At 43.4% G+C, this 16,599-nt stretch overlaps 1 protein-coding gene across 1 annotated transcript; it reads left to right on the top strand.

Moving 5' to 3' along the window:
• The first annotated feature begins 1,987 nt into the window (after positions 1–1,987).
• On the top strand, positions 1,988–16,451 carry EED (embryonic ectoderm development). The gene is made up of 12 exons (XM_066619758.1): positions 1,988–2,141; positions 4,420–4,572; positions 6,788–6,880; positions 8,438–8,503; positions 9,276–9,401; positions 9,514–9,595; positions 11,356–11,447; positions 11,719–11,852; positions 12,437–12,542; positions 13,076–13,234; positions 15,107–15,180; positions 16,107–16,451. The coding sequence occupies exons 1-12, from the start codon at positions 2,019–2,021 to the stop codon at positions 16,231–16,233; spliced, it is 1,335 nt and encodes a 444-aa protein (XP_066475855.1). The 5' UTR covers positions 1,988–2,018; the 3' UTR covers positions 16,234–16,451.
• Positions 16,452–16,599: the final 148 nt, after the last annotated feature.

A 16,599-nucleotide genomic window follows, 5' to 3' on the forward strand; every position in this document is an offset into this window, starting at 1 on the left:
CCTCCCTTTTCCAGAAAAGTGTACATGGCCTGGAACAGATACTAGAACCTGGAACTGAAGGGGAGAGGTTATGGCTATATCAGTCCCAATTGTTCTGAAGGGTCCCATGATTTTGGTTGCTTTGTCTAGCTCCAAAGTTGGTGATCCTGTCCCTTTTTGCGGAAACTGTTTATTGCCTGGATTAGGTTTTGAAATGTGGAATTTGATGTCATTTGGGGTCTCAATTTATCACTCCCACCTCATGAGTTGTTGTGTGTGAAACTTGCTACATATGGTGCCTGAAGACTAGGTATTTAAAGCTGTTTAAAACAGGTTTTAGCTGAGAAGTGGTCAACAGAATTTCAGTTCTGTGTTAATAAATATATGAGCTTTGCATGATTCTGAGTTAGAAAATGTTTGTTCTCCCTTGTTCTGATTTGTGTGGGTTTTGGTAAGTAAGGGGTTAATAAAAGTATACTGTACAATTGGAAACTTTCAGTCTAAAATATTGTTCTGGAGTGTCTCTTAACACGTCCTGCTGCTTTTTGCATCAATTTCATGTATAAATAGTGGCTAGAGCCCATCCCAGATCATTCTATTCCGTTACAGCATTTACATTCCCCCCACAGGACTTTCTATTTTCCCAGCGTTTAACATTTAGCAGTGTTTCTCCAACTGTGGGTCAGGACCCATTAGGTGGGCCATGAACCAACTTCAAGTGAGTCCCCATTCATTCCAATTTTTTTTATTTAATATATTAGACTTGATGCTACTATGGAATGTGACTGCATTTGGGGACACGTTACAGATCTGTTTTTTTAAACAGGCTGCCATGTATATGCTTTTAGCAATGACAGTCAATGGGGCTTACTCCTGGGTAAGTGTGGATAGGATTGCAACCTTTGGGATGTTTGGGGAACTTTTTTTAAACAGATCAGCGACTGCTTGGGAGGGTTAGGAGGATTCTTCTTTATTTTAAATAATGTTTTAAATTTATAGTCATTGCAAACTTTTAATTTACTTAGGCCCAAATCCTAACCCACTTTCCAGCACTGTCATAGCTGTGCCAATGGGATGCATGCTGCATCCTGCAGTTGGTGGCACTCACAGAGACCACCTCAAAGTAAGGGAATGTTTGTTCCCTTACCTTGGAGCTGCATTGCCCTTATGTCAGTGCTGGAAATTGGATTAGGATTCTGCCCTTAATTTCATTTGATTTTGTCATACGGAAGTTGTCTTGGAGATACAACAATATCATATGGAGCCAAGGATCTGGTGGAGTTGAGCTCCACTAGTCCTATCCTCCTTCTGCCCTGCTCCCTCCCCCACCAAATTTAATTTAATTTAACTTTAATTGTGGTACCTAATGTGCATTTATTTGTGCATTTATTTGTATTTTTGTGCATTTATTTGTGCTTTTGCTTTTTTGTGCACATTTGTTCTTTTTTGCCCATATTTGTGCATATTTTGTGCATTTATTTGTGCATGTTGTGCACAAAATGCAGAAAAAAGCAAATAAGTGCACAAAAATTCAGAAAAAAGCAAATAAATGCACAAATAAATGCACATTAGGTCCTGCAATTAAAGTAATTAAAATGCACAAAATGCATAAAAATGCAGACAAAAGCAAATAAATGCACAAATATTTGTGCATTTTTGTGCTTTTCTGTGCGTATTTTGTGCATGTATTTGGCTTCTCGCCTTTCTGGAGCACTGAGAGCCCAATTCTCTGCAGGTCTACTCAGAAGTAAGTCCCATTAGAGTCAATGGGGCTTACTCCCAGGAAAGTGTGGCTAGGAGTGGGCTGTGAGTCAACTCCAGCGCGACAACCACTGACTGGAGAGGCAGAGCAGCTGTCGGGAGCTGCAGCGCTCAGGAGCGGGCACCCTCTAGCGGCCGCCGCGCGCCCTGCTCCTCCCCCGAGCTTTTTCAGCAGTGTGGCTTGCTGCGTTTGCGACGGTTGGCGGTGTGGGGACACGCTTTACGGCGCGCGGCCGGGAGTGTGTCTCCCGGGCGGCGCGCTTGGCGGCGGCGGCGCGATGTCTGAGCGGAGGCGCGGCGGGGGCGAGGCGGCGGCCGCGGGAGCGGAGATGCCGGCCAAGAAGCAGAAGCTGAGCAGCGACGAGAACAGCAACCCGGGGGACCTGTCCGGGGACGAGAACGTGAGCGCGGGCGGAGGCCGCCCCCAGGCCTGGGCCCGGCCCGGCGCGTCGCTTAGCAACGGGGAGGCCTGGGCCACCCCTCTCCCTCCGCTGCTGCCCCGAGGGGCGCCTCCAGGCAGAGCCCTTCCCCAGCAGGGCCGAGCCGAGCCCCTCCTGGCTGCACGTGGAAGGCACGTGCAGATCCCGTGGCAGGGAGTTCCACAGGCCAGTGGCTCGTTCACCCGCGGAACTCGCTGCCACAGGGTGTGGTGGCGGCGCCTGGCCTGGGTGCCTTCAAAGGGATTGGAGGGAAGGCCCAGCACAGGCTGCAGCCATGACCCAGCAGGGCTCTCCTGGTGTCTTCCTCCTGCCTCCCTCCCTCTTGAGGCTCTCATGGGGGGGGGGCTGAGCATAGAGCTTGGATAGGGGGATGTGCTTTTCCCTCTCACACAACACCAGAACCAGTGGACATCCACTGCAATTGAGGGTCTGTGGAACTCCTTGCCACAGGATATGGTGACAGAGTGGATAGGGGGATGTTCTTTTCCCCCTCACACAGCACCAGAACCAGGGGGCAGCCACTGAAATTGAGCGGGGACGACGACGACAAAAGCTTTCTTTATCCTGAGTGTAATTAGTCTGTGGAACTCCTTGCCATAGGACATGCGTCTGGCCTGGATGCCTTTAAAAAGGCATTGCACAGATTTCTGGAGGAAAAGCCCATCACGGGTTACAAGCCATGATGGGCATGTGCAACCTCCTGGATTTGGAAAAAGGCTACCTCAGAATGCCAGGTGCAAGGGAGGGCACTTCGATGCAGGTCTCTTGTTGTCCTGTGTGCTCCCTGAGGTGTTGGGTGGGCCGCTGAGAGACCCAGGAAGCTGGGCTAGATGGGCCTTTGGCCTGATCCAGTGGGGCTCTTCTTATGTTCTTCTGCCTCACCTGATCTGCTTCTGACTGACCATGCAAGTGCAAAATTGGAGGCTTCTCCAGGCAGCAACACTTCAGCTAAGAACCTGCATGTAGAAAACGAGCCCATCAGGAAGGTCAGATGGTGACTCTCTTCCTTGCTAGTTTTCTACATGGAGGGAATTGCCTTTTGATCAGGAGCTTGAGAGGGACCTCACCCCCCCCCCCAACACACACACACACAGACAGACGTTGAGTATCCTTTATCCAGACCACTCTGAACAGGAAGGTGTCTGGATTTCAGAATAATTGCATAAATAGAATGAGAAATGCTTCCTCTCACTGTGACCCATATGGGTGTCTGCTGGACTCCAGGACATTTTTCACAGTGTCTATGCAGGTACAACCCACAGAGCAGAGGTTAGTACTTACAGCCTATACCAGTACTGGACATGGGAATGAGCATAAGACCTTCCAGTGTTCACACTGCAGAAAGCAAGGCTTGGCCAAAAATGTCTGGATTTCAGATGTCTGAAATCTACCTGTGATTGTCTACCTGTGTCTCTTCTTAAGCCTAGCCACTTTCTATGCATGCTTGCTCTGCAATGTAGAAAATGAGCATATTAGTGAGAAAGTTGGTTGATTGCTCTCTTAATATTGTGCAGGTTTGCTATGTGGAGGGAATTACTTTTTGATTTGATCGTGCTTGCTCCTGGTGCAGAAAATACCTAAGGGAGAGTTCCTTTTTGTCATAAGAGAGGTGTTTGGTTCTTGTATTCGTTTTGGGCCACACACAGAAACATGACTCTCCCTCTGTTTCCTGCTTTGTCTTGGCCTTTAAGAGACTGCCCCATGAATCTGATGTAGCAGATTCTAGCCCATAGCAACTCATGCCACAATAAATGTGTTGGTCTTTGCCTAGAGCACTCTTGCGTTTATTCCTACCTATAGAAGACACGGTTAGGAAATTCGTGCCTGAAACTCATGTTACCAAGGCTTGATGCTGACTTAGGGCCCAATCCTATCCAATTTTCCAGCACCAGTGCAGTCGTAACGCAACCCCAAGGTAAAGGAACAAATGTTCCCATACCTTACAGAGGTCTTTGTGACGGCTGCCCCACCGCAAGATGCAGTGCACACCCTATTGGCACTGCTGCAGTGGAAAATTGGATAGGATTAAGCTCTTAGTTTAGCCAATGCTTGATATGGAACCCACCCTTATTTTAACACTCCTTTCATTGCCATGTGCCCTTTATTTCTGAACAGATTTTCCCCACTATTCCAGAGTAGGTGGGTGACATCTTTACACCAAAATGTGAACTTGCTGCTGTTGCTGTTAATCTGTGTCTTGCTGTGTTGTATTAAACATTATCCTATTATATGATTCCAGGATGATGCTGTTAGTATAGAGAGTGGAACTAACACCGAACGCCCTGATACCCCTACAAACACCCCCAACGCTCCAGGGAGGAAAAGCTGGGGGAAAGGGAAGTGGAAGTCAAAGAAATGCAAATATTCCTTCAAATGTGTAAACAGCCTCAAGGTATTTGCCAACATAGATATTTCATGGTTTCTGCCTTCATGTATAAAGGCTGGGATGGAATGAAAATTGTTTATAATGATGTTATTGAAAAAAGTCACTGCAGTTTGGTTCTTAAGCTGTGATCCTCAGAAAATAAGCATTTATTAAATCAGACCAAGTTCTGTGTAAGCTACAAAGCACCACTAAGCTCAGGATATAAGATGCTGGCAAAAACTCTCTCCATCTCAGCCCTTCTTCTGAATGCCCATAATCATCTAGTGGTCTGCTGTTGAAGCAGAGCACAAAACTACGCAGATCTTGGTCTGATCATGGCTAGTAGCTGTAGCGTGAGACACCATCTTTGAATTAGTCTGTGAATTAAAACACAGCCATGTTGGCAGTACTTGACAAAAAAGTGGCTCTTATAGGCATGAAATGCTGCTTAGATTCTCAATGTTTTTACTCTCTTTCTGTGGTAAGAGTGCCTAGCTGAAGTTTGGACAACTGGAAAGGAAAGTTATATTTTCACTAACAGGTAATTGAAGGGTGGAGTGCTTTGTGGCAGGGGAAGTGGCTATCATTTCAAAGGAAAAAATGCTGGATGTAGTGAAAAGTGTGTGTTTGGAAAAGAAAAACACACTTTGGGGGCAAAGATTAGGGTGAAAGTGAAGGCGAAGATTAAGGTCAAAGTGACTTTCCAAAGTCCGTTGAGGAAAGAGGGTGTAGAAGCAAATCTTCTACTTGGAGACCTTTTGAAGATGAAATGCCAAAATCCATACTCTGTGTTTGTGTGCTAGAGAGAAGGCATTTAAGGGAAATACTTCTGAAAGAGTTTCTAGACTAAGAGTGTTTCACTCAAAGATAGATATGTTTAGTATAGCATTGCCTACTCTGTCTGGTTCATGCACCATGTACCACACGTGCATTATGTAGATTACATATCGGGAAAGCAACTAGTGCTTCTTGCACAAAATATAAAGGGCTGCAGTCAGTGTTCCAGCTAAGTTGCATGGCCACGTAGCTCGAAGCTCAATGTTCCCAGAATTCTGATGATGTATGAGGTCATCACCAAACATTTGGAAATGCCACCTCACAGCCAGGGAAGGGGTCTGCACAGCACATGGACCCTGTAGATCAGTGATTTTCAACCTTTTTTATCTCACAGCACACTGACAAGGTACTAAAATTGTCAAGGCACATCATCAGTTTTTTGACAGTCGACAAGGCACACCATGCTGTTGATGGGGGGCTCACATCTCCCAATGGCCCTACTAGTAAGTGACTCTCCCCCAAACTCCTGCGGCACACCTGCAGACAATTCACGGCACACCAGTGTACCACGGCACTGTGGTTGAAAATGGGTGCCTTAGAGGGAACTCTGGCTTCAGTACATTTTTAGTAAGTAAAATGGCTGTGAGAACTAACTCTTGCACATTTCAGTACAAGAAAAAGTCTGGTTCTGCAGACAAAAAATATGCAAACTTGCGTGGCTTCTGTTAGCGTTAGCTGTGAAAAGTCTTCTGGAAGCTCTGCAGGAGTAATACAGAAGCTTTACCCTTGACCACGGAAGCTTTACCCTTGACTGCAGAAGCTTTCCCCTTTCCCCTGATCTTATTTATGAGATTTCCCCAGATACAGCCTTTGAACTTTGATTATATCTTTGCAACTCAAAATGTAGATGAAGGCTGTGATCTTAGGATCTTGAAAACTTCATGAGCTGCCAGATTCCTCCAGCCACACAAATACTTGGAATATATACCCTGGATATTAACCATCAGTAATGTGTCGCTGGAGAACTTGTATGTCCAGTATCTATACATGATTTCAGCCCTAATGAGTTAAGAGGAGAGACGGTCTTGTTCTAGTGACATCATCTTGGGAGCATAGATCTGAAAGGACTTGCCTTCATATTTTGATCAGGTCAGAAATTCTGCTTACAAGTACAATGAAGTGGGATTTACTGACTTCAGATTGTCGTAGCAAATTCAGGTTATTCTTGGAGAAAACTTGAAGGCTTGTAAATAATATGTTAAACCATGGTTCCTAATGTGATGTCTGAACTGACCTGTTCACGGCAATCCTATGCGTGTTTACCTATGAGTAATCCCCTTTGAACAAAGTAGAATTTAACTTCAGGATTGGGCTGTAAGTGTGTTTGAAATTAGGAAAGCTTTTGCCAGAATTTGCTAGTTAGGCAAATTGTGGTTTGATTCTCTTGGTTATTACTTTCTTTCAGGAAGACCATAGTCAGCCATTATTTGGGGTGCAGTTTAACTGGCACAGCAAGGAAGGTGATCCCCTAGTGTTTGCCACAGTTGGCAGCAACAGAGTGAGTGACATGTTCAAATTTGTCTTGTGTTTCTTTCCCTATCTTCTTTATCTGCCTTCCAAGAGTGTACCTCCTTTTCCTAGTGTTTTGTAATATTTTATGAAACGTTTTAAGTATTGAAATATGCACTTTGTTGTGTTTTCTAAAAGCTAGACAGTGTCTCTGATTCCAAGAGCAGAATCCAGATGTTTAGGATGTGATAGCATACTGTTGAGAGACGATAGCTGCAGCCTGAGACGACTGTATGTAGGAGCTGCAGAGGAGCGCATGCATCTGGAGGTGTGCTAAGATTTTATGTTGAAACGGACAGCTTGGTTGAATAGACAAACTGGGCTTGAATGGAAGAGTGCCTTGCCTGTTCCACTGAGTGCACAGCAGCAAAACAAAACATTTCAAAATATCTCTGTCTATGTTCAGACAAAAGACCTCTGCCTAGTAGGATATTTAAACAATTTGAAAGACTTTTAAGCTTCTTAGAGTGCAATCCTAACCATCAGTTATGCCAGCATAGGAGCCCCTGGAATGTTGCAAACGTGCCGTAAAGGACGTTTGCATCTCCGTGGGAGGAAGCTGCGTCGGTGCATCCAGATGCGCCGATGCATGGAGGCCGGCAGAGGCCTCTGCGGCGGCTTCCTCCCTGCCGCTTGTGCCAGTGCACCTGTGCCGACACAAGTGGTGAAGGTAGGCGTGGAGGAGGCGGGAGGGGGGCGTTTCTGGGTGGGGGGAGGTCGGGCAATGGGCGGCCCTGGGGTGGGGCTGGGACCCGGTGGTTTTGCCAGATCTCAACCCCCTGGGGTTGAGATCTCAATCTCCCCGGGGAGAACGGAGCGGCTTCGAGTTGCTCTGCTCTCCTTGGACTTGCGCCACCTCCAGAGGTGGCGCAGGTCCAAGGAGACCCATAGGGGCATGCAGCCCTTACCCAGAGCTTTCCCTTGCCCCTGGCTGAGCCGCTGCACCCAATGAACCTGCGCTGGATGGAGTGCAAGCCTCCTGGATTGCACCCTTTGGATTGCGCCCTTAGTCAGTGTGAGAGCAATAAGAGCAGGAAGAATATATGGGGGATGGAAAACCTGCAGAGGCCTTAAAACTTGTAGCATTCTGCACCTGCTGCTTATAATCAGCAACTCACAACCTCCCAGAGACAGGTGGTTTCCTCTGTTGGTAATGACTGGCAAGTAAAGTAAGACTTCAGTTGCTGTAGGCTCTTTCAGTTAACTTTATCTGCCAGCAAAAATGCTTCTTGTCGGCTTCCTCTATTTGACTCTCTTCCTTGGGTGAATGAGCAGGGGAGGGAGCTTGAGAGACCATTTGATCCAAGATCCGCTCCCCATGCTTGACTGTAGATGGTTTCAGTGGGGTATAACAGCTGCTTAAGTATATTACTAGCCTGATAATATACTAGGAATGCATATAAACTGGTGTGTTTATGGTCCTGTCAGTAGAAGAGCAGGGAGAGTTAACTTGGGTAATGTGATTACTTTCATACAGTGTGTGGGGTTGTTTGGCTCCATCATAATCACTTGTTAATAAATGTGAATTTTTTTTTCCCATCTCCAGGTTACTTTATATGAATGCCATTCCCAAGGTGAAATACGGTTATTGCAGTCCTATGTGGATGCTGATGTATCCTTTGTTTAATTTGGTTTCCTTAAAGCTCCATGGATTTCCCTGCTATAATCCTTAATCACAGTGGAGGGGGCCTTTAAAGCTGATAACTTATTTGTTTTCCTAGGTGTCACTGGGTTGGGTGAAACTAAAAGAGACCCTTCCATGTCAATTCTTGGGACTGATGGCCTGATGATCCCTTCTGGTCCTGTGGTTTGTCAGTTTTTATATTAGTGTCTTCATTCCCTTTCTTACTTTCATAATGGACCCAGGGAAAAGCACCTCTGTCAAGTAATACACTGATCCCATCCATAAGAGTGGCCCATGCAACAATTCTAAGGCAATAGGGTGGACAGAAGGTAGATTGAGATTTACTGGTTCCATTCACTTTATAATTAAAAGGCAACATGCAAGTCTCTTTCCTTTCCTTTGCATCTCTCTTGGTGTCTGTATTTTTGTTACCAGATGTGTTCTAAGACATTTGTAATAACATGCACACATGAGGTGTAAAGACAATATTAGAGAGAATTAGTTTAAAAAAAATACAGTTGGGGGAGTAGAATATGTTGAACTAAACTGTATTTTGCTTTTTTAATTCATGCTGCTGTGCCAAGAGCAAAAAGTCTTGCAGAGATTCAGTTAAAAGTAAACTACATTTTAACTTGGGGAAAAGAAATCTTATTCTTTGAATTGTAAGGTTTTTTCCTTGAAAACAAGAAATTATTTTTTTACATTTTTAAGTATTTTATGAACAAAAAGAGATTGTATGGTCCTTAATGGCATTGTACAGGCAGATGAAAACTTCTATACTTGTGCGTGGACCTATGATAGCAATACAAGTCACCCACTTCTGGCTGTGGCTGGATCAAGGGGCATTATTAGGATAATTAATCCTATTACAATGCAGTGCATTAAGGTAAGTTGATACAGAGTGCAAATTTTAACACTCAAAAGTGGCTTTAACTTTGGGTTAAAAATTTATGCAGACATGGTGGGTGGAATAACCTGGTCTCCAAACTCTGTTGCAGCACTATGTGGGCCATGGAAATGCAATCAATGAATTGAAATTTCATCCCAGGGATCCAAATCTTCTCTTGTCTGTAAGCAAAGGTATGAGAATAGAGTCCTTTGAAATGTTGAGGAATGATCAATTAATGTAAAATGTTAATGTAACATAAGTGTTGAGGATTAATCTGTGTGCGGAAACAGAGCTACATCAACAGTTGCCAAAAGAAGCATACAAAGGGTGCAAATCTTAAACTGGTGCGAGATAAATAATTTACTTCAAAAGGCGCACTGCCTAACATGATTTGAGATGGGCAGTTGTAAATACTGATAAATGTACACATTTCCACTTTCCCTAGAGGAGAGCATTTTTGGTAGTTTTGTCAGAAAAGTGGCTTTGGATGTGAACAAAGCCAGTGAAAATATATCAGGAATACAAGAATGGTATGAACATTGCAATTGTGAACAGAAATTGTTAATTTAATTAACATTTTTGTCTCATCCTTCCTCCCAAGAAATTCAGGATGACACACATGATTTCCCCCTTTCCAGTTTTTATTCTCAAACCAATCCTGGGATATAGGCTTGGCTAAGAGAAAATGGTTGGGCTCAACTTCATGGCGAAACAAGCATTTGATCCCAAGTCCCCTTGTCTAAGTCTAATGCTCTAGTCATCTACACCTCCCCGGCTCTTAATACAAAAATGTATTGACTTGATTATACATAAATTGCAGTCACTTTGTGCTATTGTTCCTACTGGATGAATTTGAAAGGAATTTCAGTTAATGGTTTCTTTTGAATGCACCTGTTGGAAGTCCTTTTTGGATGAGGAAACTTTTATTACTTTGTTACGTAAACTGCTTTGTAATCCTTTTTGTTGAAAAGTGGTCTATAAATATTCTTAGAGCAGGGGTCTCCAAACCCCAGCCCAGGAACCAGATGCGGCCAGCAGCAAGCCTCTTTCCGGCCCACGGCCAACTGCCTTTCCCCTGAAAGCCTCTAGCCCACTCAACTGAACATGACCAGAACTGTGCTTTCATTGTGTCTGGAGGGTGTTCTGAGAGCCAAAGAGGTTGAATGAATGAGCCCATTCATTTATTCACTCATCTTAGTTCCATCTCTAATTTATTTAAATTTTATATTTAAATTTTTTTTTGGCCCTCCACACCATGCCAGATATTTGATGCGGCCCTCTTGTCAAAAAGTTTGGAGACCCCTGCCTTAGAGCATGATCCTGTCCTGTGCCCATCCATCCTAAACCCCTGGGTTGATGTAGCTGTGCCAAAAAGTCAACTGCTGCATCCTCAGAGTGGGGGGGATGGGGCAGATCTGCAGCTTGGGAGAGATAAGGGAAAATATTTTCCCTTATCACCCCATAAGCCTCCTGATGGCCAATGGTTCTCTTTGGACCTGTGCTAGCTCTTTAGCTGGCACAAAGCCCAAGGAGACAAAGTGTGGAGGCCGATAAAAGAGGGATAGGATAGGGCACATGCCATCAGTGCCAGATCCACCTCCTCCCACAGTTTCCCTACCCCTCATTTCTCCCCCTTCCAACCCAATTTCGCCCCCATCTCCTGTCCGCACCGCTACCTTACCATACCCAGCAGGCACGGTGGAGTCTGTCGGAAGGATTGGAATGCTACCGCCTCTTGTGGCAGCACTCTGAAAATGGCCACCAATGGTATGAGCTAATGTTTCTTGACAACACCTGAAGTCCCAAAATGGCGCTCTCTGCCATGTATTTTATATTCAGCTTTTTGTTGGGGGGTGGGATTTGTTAATAATATATGCTTTTAGTTGGTCGTTCTGCTAAATGTAGTATGTAAATAGATGACAAAATCTAACCTGTCTTTTTGTTTTGTTAGATCATGCACTGAGATTGTGGAACATCCAGACAGATACTTTGGTTGCAATATTTGGGGGAGTAGAAGGGCACAGAGATGAAGTCTTAAGTGCAGTAAGTATAACACTGTTGAACAGTTCCCATTTTGCCATTTTTACCCCACCCATTCCTTCACCTTATTTTACTTCCTTCCTTACCAAACAAATTTTATTGTTTATTCCTTATGAAACAACTTATTGGTTTGAAATATGGAAGCTAGTTAAGCTTAATTGTAGGATTTTTCTGACTGTGATTTGAAATGTCCACTGCTTTATTGGCTGCTTTTCAATACTTGAATGTGGGATGCACAATTTAAAACTACATTGTGTATGCTTTTCTTTAATAGGATTATGATCTTCTTGGTGAGAAAATCATGTCTTGTGGCATGGACCACTCCTTGAAACTCTGGCGAATCAATTCAATAAGAATGATAAATGCCATCAAGGAGTCATATGAATACAATCCCAATAAAACCAACAGGTAAGGGCAAGATGGATCCTAAGATGGATGTTATGGTTTTCCCCTGGTATGTATTTGGGCTCTTCACTGAAATAGTACAACACCACCATCCAAAAGCTGGTGGTGATAATACAGTATTGGACCAAAACTAGAGGAACATGGATTCAAATCCCTGTTTGGTCATGAAGTTGTGATTGATTGAGAAGACATGCCCAAGAAACAGGATAGTTCTCTCAACTTGCTGCTGGGCAGTGTTCCATACTTTGGGGTGCTTTTCATCAACCACACAGGAGCAGATTTTCATGGAAAGGAATGGCTGTGGACTTGAGTTCTCCCTTCCTCCTAGAGCTCAGTGCTCTGCTTCTGCAAATAGAAGCAAATTTGAACTCTGCTCTGCTACCCTGCTATGGGTTGGATTTCTTAAAAGTACCAGATACTTAGAAATATCTAAGGCAGAATAGGTATAACTCATAGTTGAAACTAGATTTATCTAGTCTCTCTTGAAATCTTCTCATACGTATATTGTTGGCAATCATTGCTTCCTGAGCCAGTGTAAGTATTCCCCACTCCTTGCTGATTGAATATTTCATCCTTTTTCTTGGCAGGCCGTTTGTGTCTCAAAAAATTCACTTTCCTGACTTCTCTACCAGAGACATACATAGGAATTATGTAGACTGTGTGCGATGGCTAGGAGATCTGATACTTTCCAAGGTATGGCAACTGTTCTTTATAAAACAATGCTTTTTTCTCATTTTTGGAAGAAGGCTGAAAAATTATTTGATGAGGCAAAGGGATTTGGGAATTTAGTGGAATGACATTTTCCTGCTATCTTAATACTTTTTAGCCACCATGAAATTCAGCTTGTCTGTCAGCTGTGCTGAACAGTTTTTATCCTGTGCAGACTGTCTGTGGAAAACAATAGTTAATTATAAATTTCATGGCATGTGTCCTGAAACTTTTGTAATTCATATGTACACCCACACATGCACAGAGTAGAGGCCAGTATGATGTAGTGGTTAGAGTATCAGACTAAGGGCAGGGAGATGGGTTTCTCTCCCCATAGACATGAAGTTCTGGGTAATCTTGAACCAGTAATTTTCTCTCAGTCTCATCTACCTCGCAGGGTTATTGAGGACAAAATGAAATGGTGATGGGGAATCTTGATTGCTACCCTGAGCTTTTTTGATAAGGAAGGGTGGGATAAAAATGTAGTTAATACAGCTTTTTTCCCTTATCCTCTGCAGTCCTGTGAAAATGCCATTGTGTGCTGGAAACCTGGCAAAATGGAAGACAACATAGACAAAATTAAGCCCAGTGAATCTAATGTGACTATTTTAGGGCGATTTGATTACAGTCAGTGTGATATTTGGTATATGAGGTTTTCAATGGATTTCTGGCAAAAGGTAAGGGCCAAAGCCAAGGATAAAAGTTATATAAAATTGTGTATAATAACATGTAAGATCAGCCCAGTGGAGGAGGGGAGATCAGAGGGTGGGAAAAGCCAATTTGAGACTTGTACTTAAAGGTAAGTGGATGTGTGTATGCACATGTTGAATGGACTAAGCTATCCAGCTTTCCAGCATTGATGCAGCTGCAATTTAACCCCAAGCTAAGTTAACAAACATTCCCTTATCGTGAGGAGGCCTCCATGAGGCCTCCTTGAGGTGCCCCACCATCATGCACCTCATTGGCACAGCTACATTTGTACTGGAAAGTTGGATAAAATTTTGCCTTTAGTTTATTTAGAGCAGGGGGTCTCTAAACTTTTCAGCCAAAGGGCCACATCAAATATCTGGCACAGTGTCAAGGGCCAGAAAAAAATTAAATATAAAATTTAAATGCATCTTAGATGAAATAATGAATAAATGAATGGGCTTAAATGTCCAGGATTCCTCCAAGCACCAAGAAATAAAGCACACACTTAAATGGACCCCCATTCCCCCACCCCACAAGCACTACTCCAGTTGAGTTTGGTCAGCTGGGCTAGAGGCTCTCAGGGGATCAGAGGCTGGCTGTGGGCCAGATAAAGGCTCTCTGCAGGCTGCATCTGGCCCCTGGGCTGGGGTTTGGAGACCCCTGGTTTAGAGGAAGATAACTGGAACTCTTTCAAGGGAAAGGCATCATCCTGATGTGTGTTGGTCTTTGTCTTGGTCAATAATTTCATTGTGAGTGTTATGCACACTGATGGGCAAACTAACTCCACCACTTCGTATGCCACACTGGAGGTATTTCTTTTTCTAAATACCTGATGCTCCTTTGTTTTCTACTGTTGCATGTATGCACATGCTCAGTATAATGGAAAACAGTATGGCTGCTGCATGAAACTCATCATGATAGAAGGCATAATCTTAATATGCATTGCCCTTTAGGCATGTGCACAGTATTTGAAAAACATGGCCCTGTGGCCACTGAGTGTAGCACACCAAATCATAATGATGTTCCTAAAAATAAAGCAGTAGGGGGGAGAGGGAGTGAGAGTGAGAGAGAGAGAGAGACTTGGGGAGCTTAACATGCCTGAGAGTCACCTAATGAGGATCAGAGTTCTGAAATGTCAGTTACTGAGTGTGTTCCACTTAGCTTTTATGTTGTGCTCAGACCACTGCTTTTTGGTTACAGAAGCTTGATCAAGCAAGATTGCTCATATTCTACAGCAAAATGTACAGATTGTGCACTCTGAATAAGTTAATCAACTTTGTATTTTCCATAAGGGTGTTTAGTTTGCATAACTCATAGAATTTAGGTTATTTTAGCGGAATGAAGTAGTTCTAGGAGGATAGGTTTGGAATGATGGACTTCAGCACTCCATGATTTGATTGTGGTATCAAGGGAATTCTCAAATCAGTTTCCTTTTTTTCAGACATCATGGCAAACTGGTTTAACAAACCAGAAAGTTTTCTATGAAGCTAGGGAGCATTTGAGCTTGTTCCTTAACAAACTGGTTTGGATTGGAGACATAACATCTCAAGGAGGCCAGTGCCTTCAGTATGTTGAAGTGTGTTTGAATGTTCTTTGTGTTTGCTTTCTGTAGTGACAGCATGTATGGTGTGAAACACATCAGTTGGAACTCCCAAGGGCTAGCCTTGCTTTACTTGTTTACAGAATTATAGTTTGTATCTGATTTTACAGAGAAAGCTGGGGGGAATGTTGAATAATGCTTTTCTGTGCTGTGAGCATGGAGAGTGTAATATAGGAAAATGCAATAATTTTTCAGTCCTCAAACTTCTTTGTTTTCCTGCCACATTGCTTGTCAGCTTGTCTCTTCTGTTCTTGTGTAGATGCTAGCGTTGGGCAATCAAGTTGGCAAACTCTATGTTTGGGATTTAGAAATAGAAGATCCTCATAAGGCCAAGTGAGTATTTGTCAAACCTTGTCTTTGCCCTGCAGTTGTTGTTTAACAGCACCCTGCCACAAGATGAACTGCCCCTTACTTGACCATAACTTGGGAAGCTGTAACAAAGACATAGAATGTCCCTCATGGGTGCATTAAGTATTTAGATTATAGCTTTCTGTCCTTTCATGAGCACTGTAGTTGGAGCCAACTATATAGGATAACATGTGTCACCAAAGAAGTTCCCTCTTTTCCAACTGAGTATGAAATTATAAGGCAAACTCAAGCAATCACACACTCATTTTTGACAAAGATCTCTGTATGGCAGTTTTCCTCCCTCGTTCATCAACAATTAAATTTTCCCTCCCTCTACCTCTTATAGAAGGTCTAGTTGTCCATAAAGTAGTAAATCTGTGTTTGTACCATACTTTTGCAGGAGGGAGCTCACTAATTAAATGCTTCTCCATACAAAAGAAAGATTCCCTCCACATAGAAAGCAAGCCTATCAAAAAGAAGGTGAGGCTGAAATCCTTTTCCTGATGTAGGAAACGGCCATAGTCTGTCTCTGTAGCTCTCCAGACCATTGGCCCATGTAGTTTAGTGTTGTCATCACTTGACTGACTGCGGCTTTCCAGGGTTTCAGACAGGAATTTTTCTCTGGCCTAGAGATGACAGGTATTGAACTTGGGACCGCCTGCATGCAAAGCATGTGCTCGTCCCCCTATTCCAGTTTTCTGTATGGCCTTATCGGCCTGGAGCAGTATTTATTCAAATTCAGTATAAAGAGTACAGTGAGGTGTGCTACTTTTGTACAGTGCATAGGAACCTCTAGACTGCCTCTAGTCTTCCAAATCAATCTAGTTGCCCACCTTTTGATGTAGTTGTATTAGTCACTTGAGGGAGAATGAAGAGAAATATGAACAACACTTTTTGTTTTTTGTGAACAGGTGTACAACTCTTACTCATCCAAAGTGTGCTGCTGCCATTCGACAAACCAGCTTTAGCAGAGACAGCAGCATCCTTATAGCTGTGTGTGATGATGCCAGTATCTGGCGCTGGGACAGGTTGCGATAAGTTAACTTCTGACTGAAAATCATGACATGTATGGCTTTTTATGTCAAGATAATTAGCTGACTTGCTAGTGCTATAACTGCTTTCAAAGTAGTCCCGTTCCCCTCTTTCCCTCCCCTCCCCTTACGATCAGTTGAACTTAGCAATGTTTACATTTGGTATTGGTAGTGTTGTTCTGTTCAGAATCTGCTGCTTTGTAATAAAAAAATATTTTTGTAAAATTTGGTTTATTGTCTTTGATTCAGTGTTAAATTTTGCAAACTATGATGTTTCTCTGAACTGCACTGTGTACACTTGCTACCTGTGGTAGCTTTCTGCAGTGCATAATGTGGAGGGCAAAAGTCTGCTTTCTGAGAATTTTGACCGTTG

This window comes from Tiliqua scincoides, chromosome 3 (assembly GCF_035046505.1).
Source record: "Tiliqua scincoides isolate rTilSci1 chromosome 3, rTilSci1.hap2, whole genome shotgun sequence".
NCBI classification, from domain to species: Eukaryota; Metazoa; Chordata; class Lepidosauria; order Squamata; family Scincidae; genus Tiliqua; species Tiliqua scincoides.

What these genes read in the sequence shown, in the direction of transcription:
- EED (XM_066619758.1), top strand. Translation starts at nt 2,019, where the DNA reads ATGTCTGAGCGGAGGCGCGGCGGGGGCGAGGCGGCGGCCGCGGGAGCG. An exon ending in AATGTGTAAACAGCCTCAAG is followed by an intron (nt 4,573 to 6,787) that starts GTATTTGCCAAC and finishes ACTTTCTTTCAG; the next exon opens with GAAGACCATAGTCAGCCATT. An exon ending in GAGATGAAGTCTTAAGTGCA is followed by an intron (nt 11,448 to 11,718) that starts GTAAGTATAACA and finishes TTTCTTTAATAG; the next exon opens with GATTATGATCTTCTTGGTGA.